At 50.7% G+C, this 13,416-nt stretch overlaps 1 protein-coding gene and 2 non-coding genes across 4 annotated transcripts in view; all 3 read right to left on the bottom strand.

Moving 5' to 3' along the window:
- The window catches only part of LOC138975979 (Fanconi anemia group J protein homolog), a 47,918-nt gene that overhangs the window by 17,304 nt on the left and 17,198 nt on the right, over positions 1-13,416 (bottom strand). For both annotated transcript variants that reach the window (XM_070348761.1, XM_070348762.1), the window contains exons 18-25: positions 12,641-12,778; positions 11,948-12,067; positions 11,139-11,210; positions 10,635-10,764; positions 8,102-8,208; positions 7,870-7,905; positions 7,278-7,405; positions 6,297-6,364 (exon numbers count right to left, since the gene is read on the bottom strand). In XM_070348761.1, coding sequence (XP_070204862.1) covers positions 6,297-6,364; positions 7,278-7,405; positions 7,870-7,905; positions 8,102-8,208; positions 10,635-10,764; positions 11,139-11,210; positions 11,948-12,067; positions 12,641-12,778 — 799 coding nt within the window. The remainder of the gene's footprint in view (positions 1-6,296; positions 6,365-7,277; positions 7,406-7,869; positions 7,906-8,101; positions 8,209-10,634; positions 10,765-11,138; positions 11,211-11,947; positions 12,068-12,640; positions 12,779-13,416) is intronic.
- On the bottom strand, positions 1,582-1,700 carry LOC138977589 (5S ribosomal RNA). Its single transcript, XR_011459387.1, has one exon. It is a non-coding gene; the product is annotated as a 5S ribosomal RNA (ribosomal RNA).
- LOC138977585 (5S ribosomal RNA) lies at positions 4,816-4,934 on the bottom strand. The gene has a single exon (XR_011459383.1). It is a non-coding gene; the product is annotated as a 5S ribosomal RNA (ribosomal RNA).

Below are 13,416 nucleotides of genomic sequence, written 5' to 3'. Positions count from 1 at the left end.
ACACACCGCACCATCCGGACCCGTAAGTCCGGTGGTCCGGTGCCAGACCATCCGGACCAACAGAGGTGGTCGGGTGGTCCGGTCCGGACCGGACCACCGGTCCAGTACCGGACCATCCGGACCCGTAGGTCCGGTCCGGTCCCGCACCATCCGGAGGTCCCGTTCGGCACCGAACCACCCGTACCCACAGAAGTGTTCGGGTGGCTCGGTCCGGACGTGGACATACCGTACCATCCGGACCCGTAGGTCCGGTTCGGTGCCAGACCATCCGGACCAACAGAGGTGGTCGGGTGGTCCGGACCGATCCGATAGGGTGGTCCGGTGTTCCGGTCCTGTGGTCCGGTCCCGTACCATCCGGAGGTCCCGTACGGCACCGAACCATCCGTACCCACAGAAGTGTTCGGGTGGTTCGGTCCGGACGTGGACCTACCGTACCATCCGGACCCGTAGGTCCGGTGGTCCGGTATGGTCCGGTTCGGTGACAGACCATCCGGACCAACAGAGGTGGTCGGGTGGTCCGGTTCGGACCGGACCACTGGTCCGGTACCGGACCATCCGAACCCGTAGGTTCGGTCCGGTCCCGTAGCATCCGGAGGTCCCGTTCGGTACCGAACCATCCGTACCCACAGAAGTGTTCGGGTGGCTCGGTCGGACGTGGACATACCGTACCATCCGGACCCGTAGGTCCGGCATGGTCCGGTTCGGTGCCAGACCACCCGGACCAACAGAGGTGGTCGAGTGGTCCGGCCCCGACCGGACCACTGGTCCGGTACCGTACCATCCGGACCCGTAGGTCCGGTGGTCCGGTGTGTTCCGGTTCGGTGCCAGACCACCCAGACCAACAGAGGTGGTCGGGTGGTCCGGTCCCGACCGAACCACTGGTCCCGTACCGTACCATCCGGACCCGTAGGTCCGGGGGTCCGGCAAGGGCCAGAGGTACTGTCCCGCACCGGACCCTAAGGTCCGGTACGGTCCCGTACCATGGGTCCCGTCCGGACCAAACCCGGAGGTCAAGTCCAGTCGGGACCCGTGGGTCCGGTTCGATCCCGACCCGTAAGCCTGGAACGTTCCGGACCCTTGGTCCGGACCATCCGTCACCCGAACACCAGACGCTAAGGAATGGCGTGGGGTCAAGACGGTCCGGTCGGAGGTGTCGGTCTGAGCAACAGAAACAATGTTCCCGTCGCCCTGACCATTCGACAGAAGTACCACGTTCTGTCGAACACCTCCACGTCCAGTAACTAGTCGGCCGGAGCGTCTTAACAAGAGGGACAGCCACCAGTCACACGGACGTCAGAGGGAACCGTAGTAGCAGTGGTCGTAGGCACGAAGCCTGAAACCCCTGCCCCCACAGGACCGCCCTGAACGGGGTCAATTCGCATCCCAAACCCAGCGGGGAGGGAATTCAGAGACCCCGTCATCTCCTCCGATCCCCCCCCCCAGGAGGCCGAAACTACTGTCGAAACAGCAGCAGACGACCCAGCGAGGGAGTTCAGAGGAGGACCCGTGTCCCTCCTGGCTTCCACAGCGGTGGAAACCGAGGAGGGCACAGGAGAGGCACCGGAAAAAGGAAGATTTTAATGCCAACTGCACCCGGTGTTCCCAGGCGGTCACCCATCCAAGTACTAACCGGGCCCGACGTTGCTTAACTTCGGTGGTCGGACGAGAACCGGTGTTTACAACGTGGTATGGCCGTTGGCTGTCAAAACCTGAGTCTCTCCAGTAGCCCCTAGATCGGATTCACCAACCCCCAAAGAGGGTTGGGAATCGACCTGCCCCCGGATTCGAGCCAGGGAGGAGAAGGAAACCTTCCCCCCAGGCTTGAAACCGGGAGGAGCTGAAGCCTGAGACTGAGGGCCGGACAACGGCGTCGAAGGGGGGGAAGCCTGTTCCACTGAAGGAGAAGGAGAAAGAAGCTTTTTCTTTCTCCTCGACCTTCCCCGAACCTTCGACGGCGCAGCCCCGCCCGAAGTCCCAGGCTCAAGCCCAGCCTGTTTGAGCAAGCTCGCATTGAGCTTGCTCAAACAGGCTTTCTCCGCCCTCCCTCGCCGCAAACGCAAAGCGTTTGGGGAGGGAGAGTCGGAGCGCCGAAAGATCCCCTTCTCCGTGCGTAAAACATGACGCTGGGCGCCCGGAGAAGGGTTGCCCCCGGCAGACTCTGGTTCCGTAGAACCAGAGCCCAAAACAGGACGAGACATCCTACCTCGCCCTGTACGTACCCTTAAAGACCGAGAATTAACAAAATTCAAAGAAAATTTAGGTCAATACTCAAGTGAATGCGGCGAAACGAGAAGCAGACGACCGGTCACCACGAAGTAGGACGGGAGGCACGCCGAGTCCGCCACACAAAAACGGAGGCACAAGTTGAAGGAAACACAACGTAGCCTCAAGCCAGAAGTGGAATAACACACAATAATCCAACAGGTGATAGTCCACACAGAAAAGAAGCCTCTTAGTCCAAAATAATCCGGGAGCGTAGCAGAAACACAGCCGGTCTGACACGCGCGAAAAAAGAAAGAGGACGCGCCACCTACATCCTGTAAGGGGGAAGCACTCGGACAGTGCTTGGGATCCACGGTGGCGCATGGTTATGGGAGATAATTGTACCCACTCAGCGTTTTGTCCAATTTTTTCGGCCTATAATAGATAATGTGCAAGAATAGTACTGTCGAGGTAAGTGTTATATTGACAGGAACCCATCGGGTCTGATCAGAAAAGAAATGGTCCGGTCCGGTCGGGGGTGCCGATCCGGTCCGGTAGGGTGGTCCGGTCCGGTGCCGTACCATCCGGAGGTCCCGTTCAGCACCGAACCATCGTACCCACAGAAGTGTTCGGGTGGTTAGGTCCGGACGTGGACATACCGTACCATCCGGACCCGTAGGTCCGGTGGTCCGGTATGGTCCGGTTCGGTGCCAGACCATCCAGACCAACAGAGGTGGTCGGGTGGTCCCGCACCGGACCATCCGGACCCGTAGGTCCGGTACCATCCGGAGGTCCTGTTCGGCACCGAACCATCGTACGCACAGAAGTGTTCGGGTGGTTCGGTCCGGGCGTGGACGTACCGTACCATCCGGACCCGTAGGTCCGGTTCGGTGCCAGACCATCCGGACCAACAGAGGTGGTCGGGTGGTCCGGACCGGTCCGGTAGGGTGGTCCGGTGTTCCGGTCCGGTGTTCCGGTCCGGTCCCGTACCATCCGGAGGTCCCGTTCGGTACCGAACCATCCGTACCCACAAAAGTGTTCGGGTGGCTCGGTCCGGACGTGGACACACCGTACCATCCGGACCCGTAAGTCCGGTATGGTCCGGTTCGGTGCCAGACCATCCGGACCAACAGAGGTGGTCGGGTGGTCCGGTCCGGACCACCGGTCCAGCACCGGACCATCCGGACCCGTAGGTCCGGTCCGGTCCCGCACCATCCGGAGGTCCCGTTCGGCACCGAACCACCCGTACCCACAGAAGTGTTCGGGTGGCTCGGTCCGGACGTGGACATACCGTACCATCCGGACCCGTAGGTCCGGTTCGGTGCCAGACCATCCGGACCAACAGAGGTGGTCGGGTGGTCCGGACCGATCCGGTAGGGTGGTCCGGTGTTCCGGTCCTGTGGTCCGGTCCCATACCATCCGGAGGTCCCGTACGGCACCGAACCATCCGTACCCACTGATGTTCGGTCCGGACGTGGACCTACCGTACCATCCGGACCCGTAGGTCCGGTGGTCCGGTATGGTCCGGTTCGGTGACAGACCATCCGGACCAACAGAGGTGGTCGGGTGGTCCGGTACCGGACCATCCGAACCCGTAGATTCGGTCCGGTCCCGTACCATCCGGAGGTCCCGTTCGGTACCGAACCATCCGTACCCACAGAAGTGTTCGGGTGGCTCGGTCCGGACGTGGACATACCGTACCATCCGGACCCGTAGGTCCGGCATGGTCCGGCATGGTCCGGTTCGGTGCCAGACCACCCGGACCAACAGAGGTGGTCGAGTGGTCCGGTCCCGACCGGACCACTGGTCCGGTACCGTACCCTCCGGACCCGTAGGTCCGGTGTGTTCCGGTTCGGTGCCAGACCACCCAGACCAACAGAGGTGGTCGGGTGGTCCGGTCCCGACCGAACCACTGGTCCCGTACCGTACCATCCGGACCCGTAGGTCCGGGGGGTCCGGCAAGGGCCAGAGGTACTGTCCCGCACCGGACCCTAAGGTCCGGTACGGTCCCGTACCATGGGTCCCGTCCGGACCAAACCCGGAGGTCAAGTCCAGTCGGGGACCCGTGGGTCCGGTTCGATCCCGACCCGTAAGCCTGGAACGTTCCGGACCCTTGGTCCGGACCATCCGTCACCCGAACACCAGACGCTAAGGAATGGCGTGGGGTCAAGACGGTCCGGTCGGAGGTGTCGGTCTGAGCAACAGAAACAATGTTCCCGTCGCCCTGACCATTCGACAGAAGTACCACGTTCTGTCGAACACCTCCACGTCCAGTAACTAGTCGGCCGGAGCGTTTCAAGAGGGACAGCCACCAGTCACACGGACGTCAGAGGGAACCGTAGTAGCAGTGGTCGTAGGCACGAAGCCTGAAACCCCTGCCCCCACAGGACCGCCCTGAACGGGGTCAATTCGCATCCCAACCCCAGCGGGGAGGGAATTCAGAGACCCCGTCATCTCCTCCGATCTCCCCCCCCAGGAGGCCGAAACTACTGTCAAAACAGCAGCAGACGACCCAGCGAGGGAGTTCAGAGGAGGACCCGTGTCCCTCCTGGCTTCCACAGCGGTGGAAACCGAGGAGGGCACAGGAGAGGCACCGGAAAAGGAAGATTTTAATGCCAACTGCACCCGGTGTTCCCAGGCGGTCACCCATCCAAGTACTAACCGGGCCCGACGTTGCTTAACTTCGGTGGTCGGACGAGAACCGGTGTTTTCAACGTGGTATGGCCGTTGGCTGTCAAAACCTGAGTCTCTCCAGTAGCCCCTAGATCGGATTCACCAACCCCCAAAGAGGGTTGGGAATCGACCTGCCCCCGGATTCGAGCCAGGGGGGAGAAGGAAACCTTCCCCCCAGGCTTGAAACCGGGAGGAGCTGAAGCCTGAGACTGAGGGCCGGACAACGGCGTCGAAGGGGGGGAAGCCTGTTCCACTGAAGGAGAAGGAGAAAGAAGCTTTTTCTTTCCCCTCGACCTTCCCCGAACCTTCGACGGCGCAGCCCCGCCCGAAGTCCCAGGCTCAAGCCCAGCCTGTTTGAGCAAGCTCGCATTGAGCTTGCTCAAACAGGCTTTCTCCGCCCTCCCTCGCCGCAAACGCAAAGCGTTTGGGGAGGGAGAGTCGGAGCGCCGAAAGATCCCCTTCTCCGTGCGTAAAACATGACGCTGGGCGCCCGGAGAAGGGTTGCCCCCGGCAGACTCTGGTTCCGTAGAACCAGAGCCCAAAACAGGACGAGACATCCTACCTCGCCCTGTACGTACCCTTAAAGACCGAGAATTAACAAAATTCAAAGAAAATTTAGGTCAATACTCAAGTGAATGCGGCGAAACGAGAAGCAGACGACCGGTCACCACGAAGTAGGACGGGAGGCACGCCGAGTCCGCCACACAAAAACGGAGGCACAAGTTGAAGGAAACACAACGTAGCCTCAAGCCAGAAGTGGAATAACACACAATAATCCAACAGGTGATAGTCCACACAGAAAAGGAGCCTCTTAGTCCAAAATAATCCGGGAGCGTAGCAGAAACACAGCCGGTCTGACACGCGCGAAAAAAGAAAGAGGACGCGCCACCTACATCCTGTAAGGGGGAAGCACTCGGACAGTGCTTGGGATCCACGGTGGCGCATGGTTATGGGAGATAATTGTACCCACTCAGCGTTTTGTCCAATTTTTTCGGCCTATAATAGATAATGTGCAAGAATAGTACTGTCGAGGTAAGTGTTATATTGACTTAGGAGATCTTACAAAGGGGGTTCCACTGTACAGTACAATGACACCTGTGTTTTGAGTCTACCTCTCTTTTATGTTACATTCTTCTTCAAAATTGATAATTTGCTCTTCTTTTCACATTAAGGGACTTGCTCCTTTCAGGCAACAAACACACTGACTGGTAGTGCAGCTGCCTTGTGCTTCAAATCTTTGCGAGTTTATTTTTATTCTAATGTTGGGTAACTTTCCCCTCAATCAAGTATCCCGTCGTTTTGAAAACAAATGTTATGAGCGAATGATGATGAAGAAGAAGAAAACAAATGTTGAAATACTTTGGTTATCTGTTCACATTTGTGCACATGTGCCTGATGAGTTAGAGATGCAAGTGACATACCATTGGCGTACTTGTTGGTGCTCTTGACAAAGCGATCGTCCACAATGATGAGAGCTCCCCAGTCCTTCCTGAAACAGCACACTACACTTGCACAGATCTACAATGGGGAAATGCAATTTGAATAATTTTGATAATACACCTCCTGTCATGATGCAGTTCACAATCTGAAAACTCTTTGCTCTTCTTTTTAACGAAAATAAAGTCAAGTGTTTAATTTTTAAACAGCCCGCATCCTTTTCCCCTCCCTCCCCATATTCCTCCCTTCCCCAGTCTCCCTTCTTCTTCTGACACTGTCTCAGAGCGTTACATAACTTCTAATAAATTAGCTGCTACAAAAGCATGAAACAGCACACTAAAATCCTGTTCATCTTCTTCTTCTGCGTTCATGAGTGGCTGAAACTCCCACGTACACGAGTGTTTGCACGAGTGGGGTTTTACGTGTATGTTCGTTTTTAACCCCGCCAGTTATTAGGCAGCCATACGCCGCTTTCGGAGGAAGCATGCTGGGTATTATCGTGTTTCTATAACCCACTGAATTCTGACATGATCTTTTCCGTGAGCACTAATTGGTCTTGTGCTTGCGTGTACACCGAGGAGAGTCTTCACACAAAGTTGACTCTGAGAAATAAATCTCTCGCCGAACGTGGGGACGAACTCACGCTGACAGCGGCCAACTGGATACAAATCCAGCGCTCAACCGACTGAGCTACATCCCCGCCCAAATCCTGTTCATCAAAGACAAGTAAATGATGACAGTAAATATCTTGAAGAGCTGAATATAATTTCATGTCAACATCTGTGCCTTATCAATCTGACATACATAAAAGCATAATATGACACTGTAGAAATGCAAAATAAAACCAAAAAAATCACACCAGGCCCATTTTTCATATCAATACCTGTGCTTTATCAATCCGACAATGTAGAAATGCAAAATACAACACATACAAAATCCCAACAGGCCCATTTTTTTGACAATACCTGTGCCTGATGCACCGGCCCAGTGCCTGGTTGAGAGCACGGAATGCCTGTATCTCGTACCACAGGTGACCCGACAGTAACCCTCGCGATCTCTGGTACTTGTCATTGTACTTTCTCTTCAGCTCCACCTGAAAACAAATACAGATTCTAGTTTTAAAGTATAGGAATATCATATATGATGTACAAAGAAAAACAATACTGTAAGTATGTGGGGAGAAAAGTTTGTTCTGATAAAGGTTACACACACACACACACAGTGACACACAAACACACACACGTTCGCATGCACACACACAGTGACACTAACACACACACTAACACACAGTGACACTAACACACAGTGACACTAACACACAGTGACACTAACACACACACTAACACACACAAATACACTCTCTCTCTCTTTTACAACCTTTTGACAAATACAAGGAGTAAAGTATTCTTCTTCTGTCTTCATCTGCGTTCGTGGGCCGAAACTCCCACGTACACTCGTGTTTTTTGCACGAGTGGAATTTTACGTGTATGGCCGTTTTTTACCCCGCCATTTAGGCAGCCATGCGCCGTTTTCGGAGGAAGAGTAAAGTATTCATACCTGAAGGTCTTTGAAGTTGGGATATGGAATGCCAACCTGTTAAAAGCAAATAGAAAGGTTAGTACACAATATCCTTTTAGTTTACATCACATAAGTTTTCAAAAAGTCAACAGTATCAAGACCTAGGTCTATTTTCCAGCACACCAAATCTCCGTCTAGCCTGCAGTAAGCACTGGCAGAAATGAAATACTGACACTTCCACACACACACACACACATAAGATCATGCTCACAGTGATGACAGCTCTGGCAAAGTTATCGGCAAAGTCCATTCCTTCGCTGACCTTTCCCCGACACACAGCGAAAAACAGTGCGCCATCCACACCACCGTTCTCCCCATCTGAAAAAAAAGAGATGAGAATAATGGATCAGATAAAACGTGCAGAGACCAAGGCTGTACAGTGGAACCCCCCTTTTAAGACCTTAACCTATCTGAGAAAAGGGGGTCTTAAAATAGGGGTTATTTTACAGGTTATGAACCGAAAGTCTGAGAAAACAAGGTCTTAAAAAGGAGGGAGTCTTACATTGGGGGGTCTTAAAAGGGGGGGTTCTACTGTAAGATTGCACACGAATCACATCCTTTTTCAAAACAAAGCAAGGCAAACTGGCTGAACAATTGCAGCCGAATGCACTTTTGAAATTATTCAATGAATCAATGATATGACAAAATGACACCTAAATACTAAGGAAAATCACGCATCTCATATGCAGTTATCCATTTTTTCCCACTCTCACCAATGTCTCTGTAACCAAGCGAAAGAAACACTTGAATCGCCTCCAACGGTCATTCAAGTGGTACGTCACGGCTGTTCCAAGCTTGTTTTTAAGGCCCGCGATGGGGAGTGGTAAAAATAGCCAGCGGCACGATATCACTGCTTGCAGACTGTCAGCCGGCGACTTTGTCTGCGCATCGCCGTTTGCGTTGTGCTGCGAGGCATATCAGCGCAGTTCAACGTTGCCAGAGACCAAAGAAGCGCTTTACTCTACCTCGCAGTGGCGGCTTACTGGAGGAATGTTCATTATCTGTGCTCGCCTGCCAGCAGACCACAGGCACACCCAATAAAGTTCGGACTTGTACTGGCAGAGCGCGAATGCAAATTCTTGTAGGCGTACATAGACACAACATAACATATACAGACAATAACGCCAACAACACTTCAACAGCATATGAATGGAATACAAACAAATCCGCAAATCGCGCACAATACACCAGTTAAAAAAATAAGGATTACCAAAACGGCGTGCAGAAACTACACTGACTCGGAGAGGAGAAACATTTATCACACGATGTGGATAGCAAACATTAAAATAAAACAGACAAGTCAAGCATAAAATAAACACAAATACTGAAAACACAATAAACAAGGGTGAAACAAACAAAAATATGTGCTTGCCGACAGTCAGTGTGTGTGCGTGGTTTGTGCGTCAGCGGTGCGTGTGTGTACGGGCCCGGCGCGCGTTTGTGCGTGCGTACGTTCTTGCCGCGCGTGCGTTTGAATGAGAAAGAAGAGAGAGAGAGAGAGAGAGAGAAGAGAGAGAGAGAGAGAGAGAGAGAGAGAGAGAGAGAGAGAGAGAGAGAGAGAGAGAGGATTGAAGAATGAGGTCACGGTATCTGTCACATGAATATAGACACACACACACACATCTGGTATGAAACACTGACTCACCGAAAGCTGAGTTCCGTTATTCTGTAACTACGCGTACGGGAAGTCAAAGGCTACTCCATCCTGGTTAGGTAATCCAATTGATAGAATCCGATTCTGCCTGGAGACTTACTTCAGACGGGTTGTCAGACGATCTGAGCCTTGTCAATCGCATATCAACATTTGGAACAGAAAGTCCGCGAGAAAAAATCGGCATTCGTTTCTTCTGCGATGTTTAGGCCGTATAACCTTGCAAGATCCGACTCATACTTTATGCACAATTTTGCTGGGTTAGTGTCGTACTTCCTCTTCGATCTTTCTCCACATATTCTGCAGAGAGCTTGGAGTCTCTCAAAGTGAAGGCTTTCCTCATGCGCCTGTGAAGCCATACTCACCCCAGAGCGCAGCTACAAAAAATGTGGGAAGCAACACAAGCCAACAAATAAAAGCATAGAAATAAAACACACGGACAATCCTGCCGCATTTCCCTTCTGTTGGATAGAACTACCATTCACTGAATGAAATCCAAAGTTTGAAGATAATTAAAACTTGAATGTTGATGCAGGGTAACATTTTTGTAACACCACACACCGCTGATATCCAAGTCATATTATGAGTACAAAAATCAAAAAGCGGGAAGCAACACCTAATCACATCCTACTAGAAATAAAACACACGTGTGAATATGCACCATTTCTCTGTTACTTCAAGGAACAACCATTCACAGACACAATTCCAGAGTATGAACACAAACACATGTTGCAGTCCAGAGCGAAAATGATTTAAACACACCAAATTGTGAAAAAAAACCACACAGCACTTCCCCGACACATGCAGTGAGCCGCGGCTGCGACCTAGAGTAAAGCGCTTCTTTGGTCTCTGGCAACGTTGAACTGCGCTGATATGCCTCGCAGCCCAATGCCAACAGCGATGAGCAGACAAAGAGTGCAAAGGTGTTAGGTTACACATCCTGCGTGCTGGAAGGTGTGGCTGGGTCGCTATATATATACACTTTGCACGGGCTGTACCCTCCTCGCCTGTAAACTAAAACAGCAGAAAAGGGGCCATTGGAACAGCCGTGACGTGCACTTGGTTAGAATTACATCTCCTTACATCGTCTTACCATTTCTCTCACAACTGTGGATGGTGTTGTAGAACCCCTGTATGATTTGTTCAAAGTCCATTTTGTCTGACCCCCGTGGCTCAGACATTACACGCTTGTGTTCTTCCATTCTGGCCCACACGCCCGTTGCCTGCATGTACAAAAACCAAGTCATACAATATGAAGACCTAAACCATGCAAAAACAAGACTTACGGCATGCACAAATCAATTAAGACTCACTGCACAGAAAGTTTAGTCTTACAGCATTCTAAAGACTTACTGCACACACAATTGAGATTTAAAAGATACAAAACTTAAGACTTGCAGCATATACATTTATTTAAGACATACAAATTTAAGACTTGAAACAAAAGACATAAAACAATTCTGGTTGCATACAGTCACAAAACACATGCTCATAAACAAACCCAAAAGTCTGTGTTTATCACTTTCTGAGTTTCATCACTTGTTTTGCAGGAACAAACCACACTCTTGTATTTATCCCTCTTTTCTAAAACACTCACCTTCCATCGGTTGGTCAGTTTTTCCAAGGTCTTGTAGGACGGCAAGAAACACAATACCCCTTTGGGGATTTTCTGAAAAAGAGATTGATACATATCAGAGCTTTGACAGCAATATAGACCAGTGTTGTTTCTAACCTCAGTCGACTGTCAGTAGGACCTGGATTGAAAGTATGTGTAGGTCCAAATGTGCTGGCTTTGTCCATGTAGTAGGAAACTATCGGACGGTCAACCGACCAGGGGTCAGACCAATATGTGACCCTCCACCACGAAATGAGTCGCATGTCACCTCGCGCGGTTCTGCGCTAGGCTTAATATAAGTCCGGGGAGTGTCTGGTAACAGTGTGAGGGTCACCTTAGTCACAGGCTTATAACTCAAACAGTTTTCGCTCTTTTATAAAACGGTTTTCACCACTGGATAGAACATAAAAAACTTGTTAGGAAAATGTACAACTATGAAAATCATGCAAAGGTGACATGCGACTCATTCCGTGGTGGAGGGTCACATATGTCAGATGAAGAAAGTGTGTGTCATGGCCTGAAGAACTAGGCCTGGGAACAACACTGACAGACCAAAATCAAAAGATTATTCAGTTCTATCAACTAGTTATTGGCAGCAGCCCTATATTGCCCCAGGAATTGAGAGGCACAAGTAAGTCAATTAGTTTTTGTTACTATGGCATAGTCCAGATATATCCCCATAGAAATGACTACCCAAATCTGTGGTTGTGTGCATAATCGCTTACATGAGAAGCAGGGTACCTTTAATGCTATACAAGTGGAAAACTTCAACCGGACAGTGACTCGCTTACCCTGCAAACACCAAGAATGAGTTGTCCCAGCCCGTCCTGAAAGTCAAAGGTCTCCATGTTGCGATACACAGCCTGCAGTTTCTCCCTGTTGGGGCCCTCGCCCACCGCTCCCACCCACACCTGAAAGCAGACAACAAAGTAAAACATGCGATCAACACAGGCAAACAAATCACAACCATTTTCTTCACATGGCTTGGATTTTTGCGAGTATGCAGTCTTTCTGTAAACATATTTCATGCTCACCAGTGGTGGTTTGTAGATTAGGACACTTTTCTTGATGATCCTGATTCTTTGACCATCACATTCACTCTACTACTACTGGCATGATTTTAGTTTACCTCAAAATCCTGAACAATGTAAGTACATCACTTGAGGAGATCAAACAACAAAGGGACATAAGTGCATCAAACACACCAAGAGTTTGATGTAGAAGGCACAAAAGTACAGAATGTGGGATAAAAACAGAATACAAGGCTTGCTATATAATACCAGGGCAAGGACGAAAATCCTTCTCTTCGTCATCTTAGACAATGAAAGTTATTGAATGAACTCTCCCAAAAGCCGCGTATGGCTGCCTGAATGGCGGGGTAAAAACAGTCCATACACTTAAAAACGGTGTAAAAACATGAGTGAACGTGGGAGTTTCAGCCCATGAACGAAGAAGAAAAAGACTGAACAAGCAACCGTCCTCACCTGTGAATCCTTGATGATGTGGTTTGCCTCCAGAAGAATGGGGAAGGGCAGACCCAGCTCTGACTGGAACGAGTCCATGGGAGACAGAGTGCCGCTGGTCAGGATCACAGAGCGGCAAGCCTCAAAGTCAGCAAAACCCTGAAATGAACAGGATCAAATGACATGATTAGAACTATCAATGATCAGGGTTGGGGTGGGGCTGCAGGAAAATGACTAGGAGGTAAAGGTTTTGGAAGCCAAATGCTCAGAAAAAGTGTATTATTCTCTCTCTCTCTGGGAGTGCTTGGGCCGATCTTGTTCTGTCTGTATATCAATGATCTGCCACTGCACATTTCTGATACAGTAGTAATGTAAGAAGTAGTTTTTTTGCTGACGATTCTTCTCTTCATTCAAGTGGAAAGTCTGTTCCAGTAATAGAGTCCTCCCTTCAAACAGCTTTAGACGATGTAAATAACTGGTGTAGTGCCAATGCTATGCTTGTCCATCCAATAAAAACTAAAAGTATGGTAATTGCAACCAGACAAAAACACCAGATTTCTCCACTCAAACTAAATCTTACTATTGGTACGCAATCAATTGAACAAGTTCAACAGCATCGCGTTTTAGGGGTAATTATTGATTGTGAATTCAAGTGGCAGGCACAATCACAGCATATTTGCAAGAAAGTAGCCCAGAACATTTTCCTCCTATCCAAGTTAAAGCAATTTACGGACAGAAGGACTCTGGAAATGTTCCACCATGCTCATGTAATGCCTCACATCAATTATGTTTCGACG

Source organism: Littorina saxatilis, linkage group LG9, assembly GCF_037325665.1.
Source record: "Littorina saxatilis isolate snail1 linkage group LG9, US_GU_Lsax_2.0, whole genome shotgun sequence".
NCBI lineage: Eukaryota > Metazoa > Mollusca > Gastropoda > Littorinimorpha > Littorinidae > Littorina > Littorina saxatilis.
This window is presented reverse-complemented; position numbering and strand designations above follow the sequence as displayed.